Raw genomic sequence first — 16,683 nt, 5'->3', positions numbered from 1 at the left:
TTTGGCACATAATACTCCATTTCGTTGTGTATTATGTACGGTGATGTGTTCAAGGGCTGAATTGGAGGTTGCGTGGCCCGAAAAAGGACAAAAATAGCTCTGTGGAAGGGGGGTTGTATTCCCTCCACGAAGTGGTCGACTTAAGAAACCCTTTTAAGAATTTCTCCAATCTTTCGACGGGATTTGAACCAAGACAAAAGAAAGCATATTTCTTTATCTTGGTTCTTTGTTTGACTTAAATAAAATTTCGGGGAAACAGAAAGAAGGGGGAGGGATAAAATAACTCTCTCGTGAGTATTTATAATCCACATAATCTCATTAAAAAACAGAGTCAGATTTATTAATAATTATAGTCCACAATAATGTTTATTTGCTTTTTGTCTAGACTATGACAATTGTTTTTGTTTGTTTCTTTAAACAGGCCCCGGACGTTAACCGTCAAAAAGTCTTCAATCTATTGTACACTCCGAAAAGAAAAAAAAAATGATTTTTTTCGTGTTGGTAATTGTAATCGTTCTCCACTGGCTCGGTGTGACAGTGACCCAGACATCGTCGGCCGTATTATGGTCGGAGGTGAACGATTAGCACTCACGTCGCTAACTTACTCCTCACTGGTTGCTTCGGAGTCACGTGATGAGACCCACCTTCCAAAGCATCACTCCGGAGTGCTTGTCTTTCGGCGCTGCACTTCCTATACTCACCGGAATTAAACATGTGCGCCGTGAGCAGTGCCAGCCACGAGACGTTGTCGAATGTCGCCTGAGCTTCTGTTGGACTTCTTTATTCTCGAGGCACGGATCCCGCTTCGAAACGCCGGTCATCGGCGAACCACCACTTGTTGAACTTTCCGTTTCACGCCGTTTTATTTCTCGTCGAGGCGCACACCTACCTCTGATGACGTCACCGTATTTGGCCGCCGTGTCGGTGTGAATTAACTCGAAGAAATTTGGCCCGCAGTAAGCAAATTAAGCTCCGACGAAAGATGTCTTTTTGGCTGCAGATTACGAGGTAACAGTTCCTGTTGTCGAGGTTACTCAGTTGACAAGAGCAGCACACGTGGTGCACGTTCTACCTGGTGTTTGATTGTGCCATACCTGACAATGTACGGTTTGATTTTGGAGAACTTAAGTCAGTACATTTCTTCGGTGTACGGCGAGGAAAAATGGGTGGAAATCCGGCGATTGGCAAAAGTGGACCATGCGACGTTCAGCACTCACCACGTGTATCCGGATGGCTACATTCCTCGTCTCACGTCCAAGGCTTGCAGGGTAAGTCGGACATTTTTTTTTCTTGTTTGTTTGGTTTTTTTTTAATTTTTTTTTTTTTTTTTTTTTTTTTTTTGCGTAAATTACTCGTCTTATTAAGAATCTGCGCAAGTCGGTTTGTCAGACTTCCTATTATTGATAAAACGCTTTGTTATTGCGCTCCTGTTAAAGGTTAATCGTCTGCTGGCACAGTTCCATAATTCAAAGTAAAACCAAACCGAGCCGTGGAGGAATTTCTTGATTTTGCTGACCTTAAGAGTCATTTTCATTGGCCGCCTTTGATTAAATCATCAGTAAGTGCGAATTCAGCCCCCGTCCCATTACACAACCATCAATGACTGAAAGACTGTCGCGCCATCTACAACTAATACAAATTATCGGTTTGTATTCATTTATTCCACATCCTTCCCCCGGTGACATAACACGAGTCCTGTTCTATTTTAAGCCTTTCCTATCGCAAAAAAAAAAAAAAAAAAAAAAGGGGGGGGGGGGAAGGTTGGAAAGCTCGTCAACTTCAAGTCCCCGTTTTATCGACTAGAGGCAAACTACCTTTATCAGCAATTTTTATGGCTCATCTACTTGGAAGTTTCGTTAAACATCCATTAAGAACCGGAAACCTGGTGGCAGTACATGGCTCGCGCTCTTAGCTAAGTAAAGCCGAATTCCACGCTCAAATTCTGTCGTTAAGACGGTAGCATACACACTGGCCTGATTGTTTATAGGCAATTAAATGAGACTTAACCCCTACGTCTTCATTAACCCCCTCTCTCTTTCGACGTGTTTGCGCTAGACTTAGTTAATCTTGGTAAACGCCGAGTCCAGATCGCGCGTGCTCTAAACTGAAAGAAACGAAAGGGTGGACAATAAAATGCGCCTGTAAAAAGAATGCCGTAAAAACGGATAACACAAATCAGAAACGAAGAAGTTAGAGCACGTGCGATTTGGTCTGGTGCGCGGTATATCGAAATCGTGCTCAAAAGGAAAAGTGTGATATTTATTTAGTAAGAAAACGCGACTCGTGTTTTCCGCTGAAGGATTAATCGAGGGGTGTTGTAGCAGGGGAGGGCAGAAGAAGAGAAATCTTTAATTGATATTCGTGCTGCGTTTAAAAATTAACATAAACCAAACAAAAGCCTAAAATGACTTCCTTTTACTCACTCCACCAATTGCATTATATTATTTTTCTTGTCCTAATGGAGTGTAAAGCAGTTTGACTCTCAAACGTGACCTCTATTCATTGCTCACTGCATTCGTGCAGGCATAACCGGTGTTTGTTGATATTGTGGAGGAAAGTACATCTGAAGAGGAATGTGCACGGTCTTGGAATCTCGCGAGGAAACTGGAAAGATGCATTTTGGAATAAATTGATATGCCTAATAAAAAGCGTCGAGCAGCATGGATGTTGTTTTAAACTAAACATTATGTGGTCCTGTATGGTATTGATACAGGACCGCTTGACCTGAGCCATCCACTCCACTCCTCTCTGAACCCTCTGCAAAGCTCTTCACCACCCACTGGTTTTGGATGGTGAATATAAACTTAAATAAACTTATATTTAGAGCAATCGGCGCATTAGTTGGTCGCGGTATAGGATCATTTCTAAGATCCTAGTAAATTGCATGTCTCAGAACACATGCAATTTACAATACGAAACTGATACCCCATTGGTTTAAGTTTCCTGGGTATGTGTTAAAAACATACGTTGGTAAAATCGGACTATCCACTTTATTTTCTTTTTAAAATCCAACTCGCCGGTTCTTTAAGTCTTCAGTAATTCATTGCTGACGACCATTCAACTCCCGAAGTCTGTGTGAATTCCTGTTTTGTTTATGGTACGATTTCAATAACTCAATAAATAGAATTTTTACACACGCTGGCCTATCGGTTGCAGCAAGCAATTCGGAATTATTTTAACGTAATTAAAATTAACTATTTTTAAACCGATTTATTGTAAATAACCCATTTCATTATTCGGCAGATTATAAATGGGTTACTGGCCTACCTAAAAATACCCAGCAGCGGGTTTTATTTTAAACTCGCGGCTCAACTTTATAATGAGAACGTATGCTGACCTTCACTGGATACGCTGCAATGAAAATATCTGTAAATAGACGTCTAGACATTTAATATTCGTTCTTATCAAGAGTAGTTCGTTATTTGAAGTAGGTGCCAGTCCGTGAAAGAAACTTTAACTCCATGCGAGGCAGGAAGCTCGGTTAGATTCTGACCATATGTTAACAGACATCTTTTCTCCTTCCACCCCTCTCTCCTTCCCCATCAACTCTGAAAGGACAAGCATTCGCGTCTCCAGGAATGCATGACGGGCGTCAATCGCGTACTTCCCCTCGTAAATACGCATGTCACAAGTTTGCAACGATTTTGCCAAATCGTCTCCTTCTGACGTAAGTCATAGTTTTCTATAAATCCGTTTCCTACTCAGCAATTGAAGGAAAAGTCTGCAAATAGGTTTTTATAGTTTTTCTGACAGAGCCAATATTTAAATTCGGATAGTTCGTACAGCTCCAATTGAGTCACAATATTCTGTGGAAAATGCAAGCGTAACCACACCACCAACAGCGAAATTCCAACGTTTAAGATACATTTGCACAGTCATGATGCATCGGTACGTGCTCGATACTTTAGGGGTGACCAGAAATTAAAAAACGTATCATCTAGAAACATCCCCGATGGATTTTTCATCCCAAAAAACGGCCAACTGCTTTTAGAACGCAGTTTACGGGGTTTGTTTATTATTTACAGATAGGAATTCTGTTTCCCAAGACTTCGTTTGGGAAACAGAATTCCTATCTCTGTTAAAAACTACTTCATAAGTCCGTTTATAATATTCTTTGAAGGTTATAAACTTACATTATTGAAGTTCGCCTGAGGATTTCAATCTTATAGAACTAAAACGGTTATTTGAAATTGTTTTTCATAAGTCCTCACTTCCAGGAAAACTTAATTTTTCGGAAATTTTTATTGGTTTCCATGAAACTTTGTTTGATTCCAGTTCACTGTAGTCCTTGAATTATTTCTTACTTATTTTACAAATGCAAAATTAGTGCCAAAATTCGTTCATGGTCTTGTTAGTTGGGTAGGACAATTAAAGCTTTTCAATCGATGCGTGTGTACAGCGCATATTTCCCCAGTGAGTTACTGCGGGTTCTTCAGCCAGCACGACATACAAATCAACCACTACCAGACGTACTAGACTGTTAGTAGGAGATTTCTTTAGATTACGAATCTCTTAAAGTTTTTTTGTTATATTTATGCTAAGATTCTTGAGCTTTATGTATTTTCATGCTATCGCCATAATACAACAAGATCCTGGTTTTTTGCCCTCAAGAGGAATTATAAACGAATATACCAAAGGATTCGACGTTATCCCTGTACTTTAAAATTTACTAAATACGAGGGGGTATTAAACAGTTCGTAACCTTACCCAGAAATAATAGCCATAGGAAGGTGGAAATTTCACAGGAACTTTAATCATTTTCTATATACTCCCCGTGTATAGTAACACATTTCTCCCATCTATGGATCAGTTGTTTAATGTCTTGATCATAGAAGGTCGAACTTTTTGCCTCAAAGGACGATTCCACTTCCTGAGACGAATCAAAGCGGTGACCACGGAATTGTTTTTTTATTGTACATCCAGAATTCGTCATTTTTCACCAACCGAGCAAGAAAATTCTCAACATCCACATTACACAAATCCAACATTTGGCGAGAACATTGCTTTTGCAAGGGCGTCAGCAATTTTGGAACCCATCGTGCGGAGACCTTAGACATGGTCATGTAAAATGCCATGGGTAGACCCATAACTAATTCCCACTGCATTTGCGATGAAATTAATTACTATACGGCTGTCACTCAGCACCAGTTGGGATGTTGGTCTTTCTTCTCTTGGCTCGTCAAAGACACTTGTACGATCGCACTGGAACTCCCGTTTCCACTTTTTTACAGTGTCATAGGATGGACTATTCTGCTCATACACAGCTTTCATTTCTTCGTCAATTTTCTGAACTTTCTTGCCCTGCAAATGCACGAATTTGATCACTGCTCGATACTCCACTTTGCCAACCACAGCGTCCTTTTTCAGATCCTGGGCTCCACCTCTGGTGCACGATCACCTTCGGGAGTGAAATTTCACATGTTAGTTATTGAATATGTAGTCAACTTATATTAGAAACGGAATCTTCCTACTGATGTTTTATCTAGGTCAGGGTACGAACTTTGTGACCCCCCCTCCTCGTATATAGCAAATGTTATATTTGATATTCTGTACAGTCTGGTATTTGACCTCGCTGTTTTAAAACTGCAATTTTGTTTTTTTTGTTTTTTGCTAATCTTTAAAAATAAAACCACAGAAAAGGACCTTGCAGTTGAAAACTATAGGCCGGTAGTTGTACTAAACTTGCCATCCCAATTGTTGTGACATAATAGCAACTCAAAAACAACTAATATTCTTCCTTATATTGCATTTATGTCTGGAGAGTCTGTTACTACCAACCTTTGTACACTCTGGCACTACGTAGTTATTATTGCAGAGATCAAAGCGAGAAAGTGAATATGGCGTATACTGCTCTCTCCAAGGCTTTCAATTTTGGGAATTAAGAATTTCTTGCAAAACTTGAAGCCCATGAAATTACAAAATCCTTATTTTTGGACTTTATTATAACTCATTTACGCCAAAATCGTGGTAATATTCTTCTTCAAAAATAGTTTAGCTGGACTGTTGTTTTCTCTCGTTACTCCGACAATAAAACGTTTGTCACCCGATGACTAAAATGTTTTGTCTTCTTTTTGCTTCTTTTTGCTTAAGATGTTAGGATTTTAAGAAAGAATCTAATTTGCGAATAATATTTTAGTTTAGAGCTGCTTTTCGCTTCATAACATGCGATGATTCAAACATTTTGTTTTACAAAACTAAAAAGTTATCAAGAATAAACATTTTCAGGAGGGAGCAAGGACCTACCCTCTCTCTCTCTCCCCGGAGGGGGGTAGCTCCCGTAGGAGAACCTTGAAAGTTCAATACCCCAAAAACGGGGCATTGAAATTTCAAGAAACACGTGAAGTGTAGTTGTCTGTAACGTCGTGTGTGTTCTACGGTCGATTTTAGGTCTGTGAGGGGAAACCGGAGTACCCGGAGAAAACCTCACTCCACGGCCTGAGACAGACTACTCACACCGAGTGGAAGAAGGCAGGAAAACTTCCTGAATACCTTCTGCTGGATTCGAACCCAGGCCCTTCCACTCGGCGAACAAGCACGCTACAACTGTGCTACGTGGACCGCACGAGCAGCGAACGCGTCAAGTTATATGCTTTACGGTTACCCCTTAATAGGGGGATCGTATCTTGCGATGCTACAAGCAGTAGAAGCAATTTACAATCGCGAAACTCAAATATTATTAAGTAAAATGTGTTAATTCTTTTACTTTTAGATTATGAAATTATAAAAAAAATTAAAATAAACACTGAAAATGTCAAACTTCTTGAATACATGCACGAAATCTTTTCATAATATTCGATGATATCTTTTGTATGATTATTATGTGTCATGAACTCTATAACTATTTCACGAAAACGGGCTTACAACCTTATAACCACTCATCTGCATGCGGACATATACAGCGTTGCAAAGATGGGGGTTTGTACGAATTGCGTATGATTATCAAAATGAGACACAGATTGTCCTCGGTACTTTTATATTAAATTGTCGCACTATCTGGCATGACTCCACGGGAACGTAGGTGTTATTAGCTATTCTGGACAGAAGGGCGTCCCGAAGTTTGGCAATGGAGCGAGGCACTGGTAAATGCTGCGTTCCACCGCATTCCACAAATGTTCGATGGCGTTGATGCCGGAAGAATTTGGCGGCCAAGAGAGTACACAAGTGTTTGGCCATGATCCTAGAACCATTCCTGCGCAATGCGGGCCTTCTTGATACGTTGTCTTGTTTAAAGCATCCAGTGCCATCTCGATATACACGGTCACCACGTAGGGCTAAACTTGGTCCGAAACGATGCAGAGGTAGGATCTGGATGTGAAGGTGTGTTCAGTGGAGGTGAGAATCGGTCCAGTGATGTCCATCACTGGCCGCCAACTGTGCAGTCTGGTTGCACAGTTGGATGTTATTCAAGTATTATTATTAAAGAAGGGTATCAACTGCATTTCAGAACAGCCTAGCAAGATAAAATACCTGTATGAAAATTAAATGTGAAACTCTGAAAACTTACAGTGAAAGATATGAATAATATTAAATGAGATATTTATAATTCCAAGAGAAAATTTTCAGTAAGTTTTACCAGTTTTTCTGCAAAGAACAGTTGATGACAAAGCTCAAAGATGAGCTTTGTCATCAACTCCGACGGCTATATATTTAAAAAATTATTTATATATATGCAGTGACTATTACTAATATAAAATAACACTAATAATATATTACTTGCCAGTACTAATATTAACACTAGGTGACAGATGAATCATTAACCGGTGCAATACCACCACTTTGCTTATTGGAGTGGTGAACTCATGTTCGGTCGCCAGAGCAAAGTTTCTGTCATCCCCTCCCTTCCTATTTCCTGCAAGCCATGCACGGTAATAAGTGCTATAGGTTTTGATACCTTTCGTGTTAGCGTACGACGGCTTCAATCTTGAAGTACGGTTTATCTAACACATTTTACGTCTTTGGGATGTGGAAGAACCGCTTGCTTTGCAGTCATTAAAAACCTTTGAGATGGATGCTTTTCAGAAATCAGATTTGTCTTTCTTTTCTTGGATTGTGGCTCCGTCTAAGATGCACCCATGATAAGACCCTTTTCAAAGTCTGATAGATCAGGCATTTTTCCCCATTCTGGCTTAAAATTACTGCAATCAAACAGTCTATGCAGTCTTTATACTCAACGAGGCAAGTTGGGGGTTTCATAAAAAAAAATATATGTATATAATAATGTAGATCCATTATTTGTTTTTATGATGTCTTAATTAATTCTTCGTCTTTTTGAGTAATTGGATATGTGACGATCCGAAAGTTCATTCTTAATGAAACTTAATGATAAATCTGAGAACTGTCAGTTTTTTCTAGTGATCTCCATTCAGGGGTAGCTGGAGGTGACTGCAGATCTGTTATTCGTCAGCGTACTTCATTAACCGGGTTTGTGGTACTGTGATTCGGTATAAATAAGTGGTGGAGATTGTTGCAGTAGTTGATATGAATACTTTGCAAACAAATCATATGCTTAAACTGTTTGTCATCACCCCAAAAATCATACTCCCTCATTGCAAGAAAACAGGCTCAGAATCACTATTAAAATGAACTGACGCGACTACTCGATAATTCATCGACAAATTAGTCGTCGGACATTGCCACAGAAGGTGAACTGCTAGTGCGAGGCGGTACCTTCTCTCTCTGGTTATTGAGCGAGCGAGCTATTCAACAGGTAACGAGTGGTGTGGTTTAAAAACGGTAACAAGGAGACTCCAGATCAATGATGCGGAACACTAGAGCACTATTAAATAGAAATAAATAACATGCGAAACAAAAACTTAATCGTAGAGCTGTTATAAAAATATAAAACGCAAATGCTTATTATGCAACAGATTTTCATTTCGGCCAAAATGTCTGTACCGTTTATGCTTTCTCCTTTTCTATTAGCTTTACAAGATCTGATTCGATGAAAACTAGAAAACAAACTTGCATTTTAATATTGACTTGAAGAATCTTAAATATTTTTATATACACACTGGCTGAAGTAATAGCTTTTGTTTTAAGACATCACAGACAGAATAAATGCAAATAAATACAAATAGCTGCAAAGAAAACTGATTTGTTGCCTCGTTGAGTATAAAGACTGCATAGACTGTTTGATTGCAGTAATCTTAAGCCAGAATGGGGGGAAATGCGTGATCTGTCAGACTTTGAAAAGGGTCTTATCATGGGTGCACCTTTAGGAACCACAATCCAAGAGAAGAAAGATAAAACTGGTTTCTGAAAAGCATCCATCTCAAAGGTTTTTAATGACTGCAAATCAAGAGATTCTTCCACATCTCAAAGAGGTCAATATGTTAGAAGAACCGTACTTCAAGCTTGAAGCCGTCGTACGTTAAGGAGGAGGACTGTACGCAAAAATAGGACATCCAGTATGCAGCAAATAATATCCAAATTTAACCAAGCCCAGAACTGCGCTATTTCAACCCGTGCCATGCACAGGAAATCGAATAAATTGGGTACTGGCATTCGGAAGCCACTTGTTTCAGAGAAAAGCAGAGAAATCCGTTCAATGGTGCCGAGAACGTCATGATTGGACAGTGCAACGATGGAAGAAAGTCACGTGGTCAAGTGAATCACGGTACACTGTTTTTCTCACAGAGTGGCGAGAACCTAACGAAGAGATAGACCCTGCTTGCCTTCTTAAGACAACCCATGAATCTGTAACAGTGGTATCATGATATGGGGAATGGCACGAACTGAGTCCGTTGATACTGGTAGAAGGTTGAATGGTATCCAGAGAGTACCTGAATTTTGTATCGGATCTACTGCACCCTGCAGTATTATACTTTTATTCCGAAGGTGATGGCCACTTTATCAAGACAATGCAACAGCGCATCGTGCAACATGACGGTTTGGTGAACATGACAGATTTTCACCATCTTCTCTGGCCCCCACATTCACCTAATCTTAATCCTATTGAGAATGTGTGGGATATGTTGCAGAGGGATATTCGTTAACGAAGTCCTCTTCCTTCAACTCTGTCGCAGCTACGTGATATTTTGCAGATAGAATGTTAACAATTAGACCAAAATGTATTAAAACTCCGTATAGATCCAGAATCCATGCTGCACTGCACACTTACTGTTATTCGAAATAAGGGCTGTGCCCGATACATTTATAATACCAGTTAGAACTGGATCGTTAAATATTGATTCTGATTAATTGGCAATTATTACGAATTCACGCTTCTTTTTTTAAGCATAAACAAAAAAGAGCGTTTGGGAATAAGTTTGATCGGTATTTGAAAGTACTTCTCAGCCGTGGATGCATGTGCATGCATCCATATGGAATGATTAGATTAAGTGTGTTAAGTGCCAAAAGCAAGTAAGGCTATCAGGCGTCAATATATTTTCTTTCTCTAAACTGAACCACCCAGAAGTTTTCGAACAGTCCTCTCTAACAACAAAATCATGTTGTCAGGCTTCAGGCAGTGATGAACTTGTTAGCAGAGTAGTTTCGCCACAGAATGAGTTGCAAAACTTGAAAGGTTTAATCAAGAACTGAGAGAGAGAGAGAGAGAGAGAGGGGGGGGGAGAGTAAAGTTAGTGGTAAGTGTCCTTCCCCCACTTGATGATAGCATCAATTTTTTTTTTTTTTTTTTTATTGTTAAACCTAATTAAATGATTTGAATTTGTAAAAACGCTAAATATTTCAGTGCAATTCACCTTCGAAGAAAGAAATTCTTAAACCCATGCACGCATGTCCAGTAAAGAAAAATAATCTTCTAGCGAAGTTCATGTGTCCAAAAGAAAGGTTCAATTTTTCCCCCGCAACCAATAAGCTCCACTCTGTTATCTTCTGATGCTCTCCATCAGCGGAGACCTGCATTTCCTTCGTATCCTTCTTTATTGCAGCGCGTAAGACATATATCGGCTAATAACCGTTGGCAAAGCACCTATGCTGATATTGGCTCCAGCTCCTTCACGTGGTCTGGCGTTCTTGTAATTGCCAAGGGTTTATTTTAACACGCAGAGAGGAGAGAGAAAGTATTGTTAGAAACAACAGATAAAGATGCATTGTGCCTTCGCTGTTAGCCCTCTTATGTGCCGCATCAAGTGGATTCGTCCGATTTGGTTAGTGTGTGTATGTGGGTAGTACAAAGAAAATCTACTTAAGAGTGAGGCTTTTAATGACCGTTAATTTTAAGAAAAAAGTTTGTTGGTTCTTTTTGAAATCATCTTTGGACAAACTTTGCGAATATCCCAAACTATTATTGCTTCTTCTCGCAAAAAGCATAACTGTAGTCTTTAAAAGATGCTCTGAAAAGGATCTCCACAAGCTTGTGCCTTATAAAATTGTAATACATACACAGGAAAATAAATGAAATAGAATATCTCCCATTTATCAGTAGTATTCAAAAAAGTGCAGAACGGAAAAGATACTCGAGTAGCTTACAAAAATAACGGTTGAGTCACAATGCATCTCACATAAATATCGGATGGAGTTGCTATAACTTCCAGTTTCTGTCCATCGCTTCAGAATACATTAGCCCAGTTATTTATCCAGGTCAATTGCTGAAGATAATATAACTTTATGTATATTTCCGGAGTCTCAGATCTTAGATTGTTGCGACCTCGCTGGCGGCCCTTTCATGGGGTCAACATCTTCCACAATACACCAATTCTCTACCAGCGTACTGTGATAACCGGGCCAGATACCGCCAGTTAGTGGCGTTTCTCTGCGTGCATTATCTCGTTAAGAATATGTTCGGAGCTACTGTGCAGCTGTATCTTGTATCAGTAGCATGTTTACATTACAGGTTCCTGACGTCAATGTGTGTATAATCGAGCAACCAGATCAGCAGTTACGTAATTTTTACGTTGTATTCCAAGTTTCTGACGTCATAAAAATTGTAATGAAAACAGTGGATTGGATGACCGGCTTGGCCATCTTTCCAGGATGGTTTGCTCGCGGAGATTTACAAGTAAAGATACTCCAGATAAAAATCGGAAAACAAGATGATGCTGTTGGTGAAATGGAACTGCATGCTTAAGCAGACGGTCAAGGACGAAAGAAAGTTGGAGTAAGAACAAAATAAGGATGGAACCTGCTGTCAGTAAATCCTTTTAAGTAGCGATCTCCGTGACCTTTAAATGTACATCTATGCATACATGTCGAGGACTTTTAATTTTAATGCATTCTTACTTCAAACTTGACAACAAAATTGCCTTTGCTGACAGTCTTGTTCTCCCTCCAGGCTAAACCATCTATTTATTGCACCGAGCATTTAAAACGCTTCAGGTTCTTCTGACTCTCTCTTACTCCTCCCTCCTCGATTATCTTCGCTATGGGACTTTTTTATATGAACGATAGAGTAGAAAATTTTCCGAGAACCCTTCACTTTTGCCTTTGGATAATTGGTTACACTTGTAACTTACATGAAAGCGCTTTGGTGTTGTACACAAAAAATCTTTAAAGATGAAAAACTGCTTCAACAGAAATCCTGGATAAAGCGATCACTTTGCAATGATTTGATTATTATTTGCGACTTACAGAATAGTAAATAAATATCTTTATATTAGACGGTGTCTTGGCTCAGAACCGAAATTTATAGATTACACGTATAATATACTCTCAGAAGCCTTTGGACATCTATACTTTACATCAAAACGTATGCTTATTCAAGAAATTAATGACTCGGCGAGTTCCTTTGGCCATAATAATAGCAGTCATCATGTGTGCAGTCAAAGAGGATTTGTGATATTTCAGGGAAGTCAGGTACGGAAAAGTTGTCCGTGTGCGAAGAATCATTGCGTGTTTCTTGTCGTGAGGTTTCTGGAAAACAAGTTTCGAATAGCGGTGCCACTCATTCTGGACCATCTGAAAGAACCCTAGTACACCTCATGTGGAGTATAGCGTGGTGGAGTTAACTATATGAAACGGTTGTAAGGGTCTTTCTAGTTTTAGAATAGGCGCCTGGCACCTAAGGTCAAGAATCTATATATAATGTATGCAAATCTATCATGAAAGTCCTTGGATTGTGTGCCCACGATCTTACCCTTGAATTTTTCATCTTCAAAGACGTATCGTTTTAAAGGTGGTGACAAGGAACCAAGAGTATGATATCAACCAGAATGTAATTAATGTTTAATTACATACGATGCGTGTTACACATAACTTAATATTATGATTTACAATGTATATGTATTGCATTAAATAAGCAAAAATAACTTTTACCAGTATACATTCTAAAATATCTTTTAATTACCGCCAGCTTATCAAAAATATTTTATTACAGAATTAGATATATATGAATTAAAGTGCATAAGTAAGGGTTATCGATTATGAGGATCTAACTGGAAACAAGTATATCTGTTATTATTAATATTTCTTTGTTTATTCAACTTAATGTGTAATTTACAAAATATTTGCAGTTATTTCAGAAAAAAAAAAGAAAATCCGATCCCGGAAATGGCATGCACGTTAGAGGGTACTCATATCTTTAATTTGCCGATAAAATCGTTTTTTTTTTTTAAAGTCGACTCAAAAAATATTTTAGAATATCTTACTGGTAATGTTATAAGTTGGCATTACGCTTTGGGATTCATTTAATACAGTACATATGCAATTCGGCAATTTTAATCTTATTTGAAGGAATACGGGGTCTGTCGTCAACTTGTATGTATTCAATGGTCGGTTTCTTTTTCTGCTGGCTGGAAAACGAGGTTCCGGGAGAAAAACTACAGAGCCCTAGTTCAAGACCAACCAAATCAGTGACGGCTTGAAAAATAACAATAAACTAAAAACCTCAAATTTCCTGCTTTTTTCCCAATGGATTCAAAGTTAGGTCATTTCAATATGGCACAGAAAGACAGCAATTGTAACCGCTGTACTTTCGCGAATGCCTTTTGAGTGTTCCTTGCTTATTGGATCGTTTATCAACTATTTTGTCTATTTTTCCACAACGTAGGAAAAATCCTTTGGCAGGTTCAAAGGAGTTGCAGGAGCACGAGATAAGCGACTGATATGGCATCCGGAACTGCTGACCCTTCTTCATTCATATTGCCTGATTCAGAAACGTGCCTCTCCTGGAGCTCTTTTGGCAGGGGTAGGTTCGAATGCCTTTTGAAAGTATACATGTGTAATACTTTATATCAACACTCTGTAACTGTTTGCATTTTAAAGGATGAAAAGGTAATCCATCTCCTCCTCCTTTAGGTTGATTAATTCGCCCTCATCCGAAAAGATCTGCAAGCGATTCCTCCATCTAGTGGAACAGTGAAGGTGCCTTGTTCATGCGGGTATTTCGTATTTAAAGAGCCAATAATTCAAAGATTAATTTCATCATAAACACTAAAAATAATTTATTTCTTGGGAGTGCCGTGACAAACTTAGCCACGTTCTTCACGATATACGAATCATTCTAGCTTGCAGCACGTGCTGTTCCTCTTCGTCCTTAAAAAATTTCTTATTACGAAAAACCTTCCTGCGTGGGCATCCTGAGTATACTTTTGGAACGTGAACCGAATCAAAAACCTTTAATTAAGGCCAACAACTGCAGAGTCTACTTCCGTATGCTTCTAAAGCGCCAGTTATTGGATGTCCAACTCTTCGTGGCTCACAGAATATTTTTCGACCTCCCCACGTCGAAGCAACTGGAGATCCGACTCGTTCAGGTGATTTGCGCAGCGACATAATCCTTGAAGCTCATTTTTTATTATATGAAATTTCATTTAGGTTATTTCACACGTTTCACTTTATAGTTGTGTGTAAATTAGAGGGAAAGAAAATGCTTGGATGTTTTAGGACGTTTATTCCCATAATATTTCGAATTTAATCAATCTCAACCATTATAAGCAATACACAGGAGCGAATATGCTTAAAGTATTACAGTAAATATTCTGGCTTTCAGCGTACTTGGTAATCCGGCTTCCATGGTACAAACGCTGCCATTTGACAGAACAAGTGTGACAAAATAACCACTAGAACACCAGCTATGATTAATGAATGACATGCCGACAGAAATCATGATGAGAAAGTGCATGCGCAAAAGACTCAAGGAAGATTTTAACAAATTTCATAAAGTTACATAACGATATTGGTACATCAAAAAATGACATCTGATTCTGAAAGGGTTGGATGGATTAAATTAAATCTTTGTCAGTTGCAGAGGTTTAGTGTTTAGATTATTTATGCGTTCTTTCCATCTATTAAATTAAAATAGTGTCTTCAGTAATTTAAAATTTCAAATATAATAAACTTACTCCTTGAAATTTAGTATAAAATAAAGAAATCATCTTCAGAAAGAGACATTTATTTTATACAGGGCTCTCTTTCTCTCTAATAATAAACAACACTATCAGATACACAAGTTTATACAGAACATCTAATAGTATAGATGCAAATAATCATAAAATAATTTGCAATAATTCTGCAGTCGGTATTTGAATCTCTCTCTATCTTAACGAAAATATTTCTGGGATATTTTTGGCTTCTTTTTATCCATTGGGATATGTGATGCCAATAGTTATATTTCCATGGTTATGATGCCAATAGTTATACGGTTAGCGTCAGAAATTGCTCTGTTCAGGGCTGATGTCGGATGACTTCAGATCGGAAACTACAGTGAATTGCCAGAAAATAAAAGAGACCCGTACTTAATAGTTCAACTTTGAATCCGACCTTTCCTAGCATTAGCTGTTTTAATCTTGCACAACTAATGCTGGAAAAAATTGTAAAGCATTGATAAAATATATTAATGATTCATCCGTTCTAAGCTGGGACATATTGTACTTATTGTCCAATATAAGTTGAATAGTAACCAGTAGCTTTCACGGAACTCACTAGGTGAATATTAATTAAATCTCCATTGAGGCAGCCTCTCACAAACAATGTCTGACTGTACTGGAAACGCTTAAGCCTAAATTTGAGGACTAGTTATGAAGCAGATTAATTAGCCAGATAAGATTCTAACAGTGTTGATTTATGACCGAAGTCTAGTTTATAACAGTCGGTCTTAGTTAATGTCCTGAAGAATAAAATGACGTAATCGATCAAGGAATAATGCGCTGTACTTAGACTAATTACATGCACGAGCTAAAATACATTGAGAAAGCGTTATCGGGCGGCCCATAACGCTTTACACAGCCAGATAAAGTTACTCTCCAGCTTCTCCATACTGTAGGAGTTTTAATAGCAGCAGAAAAATGTCCTTGGCCAAGGAGAATGGTGCTTGCGCTTCATTGAGTCGTACAGAAAATTTGAACGTCTTTAAGAGTTATTACGGAAAAGTTGTCCACTTTAATGGGCAGTGAGGTTTAAATCGAAACTCCTTGTATACCATAAAGCATTATTCGTTAGGTTTCCAAAGATTGTGGTGGCGAATTTGCACCAGGAAAGTTTGTAAAGAATGACAAATGAAGGCGTGTGCAGTTGAATAGGTAAATACAGACACATTTTTCACGGAGTAATTCTTTGCTCAAATGTTATCTTTTTCCAATGTTTCGGTTTACTTGATGGTGAACAACTTCTAAAGATTGGAGATTTATGTCAATAGCAAGGTAGTGTTGTTTCCAAAGGTGGAAAAAAATCAGTACACGACCTTGTAGCGAAGTTGCATAGTTTAAGCTACTTGCACACCACTACAAGTTTAATAGACAATTAGAATTTTATATATAAATAAAAACCTAAAGTTTTTTATAGGCT

General features: G+C 38.5%; 1 protein-coding gene across 1 annotated transcript in view; it reads left to right on the top strand.

Moving 5' to 3' along the window:
- The first annotated feature begins 819 nt into the window (after window positions 1-819).
- Gyc88E (Guanylyl cyclase at 88E) overlaps window positions 820-16,683 on the top strand; it is a 115,511-nt gene continuing 99,647 nt past the window's right edge. The window contains exon 1 of the mRNA XM_090386504.1: window positions 820-1,268. Coding sequence (XP_090242630.1) covers window positions 1,101-1,268 — 168 coding nt within the window. The 5' untranslated portion in view covers window positions 820-1,100. The remainder of the gene's footprint in view (window positions 1,269-16,683) is intronic.

The sequence above is a fragment of the Mastigoproctus giganteus genome, chromosome 12 (genome assembly GCF_048544385.1).
Source record: "Mastigoproctus giganteus isolate SK-2022 chromosome 12, ASM4854438v1, whole genome shotgun sequence".
Lineage (NCBI taxonomy): Eukaryota > Metazoa > Arthropoda > Arachnida > Uropygi > Thelyphonidae > Mastigoproctus > Mastigoproctus giganteus.
The sequence above is the reverse complement of the archived record's forward strand: the minus strand, read 5'-3'. Positions and strand labels throughout refer to the sequence as shown.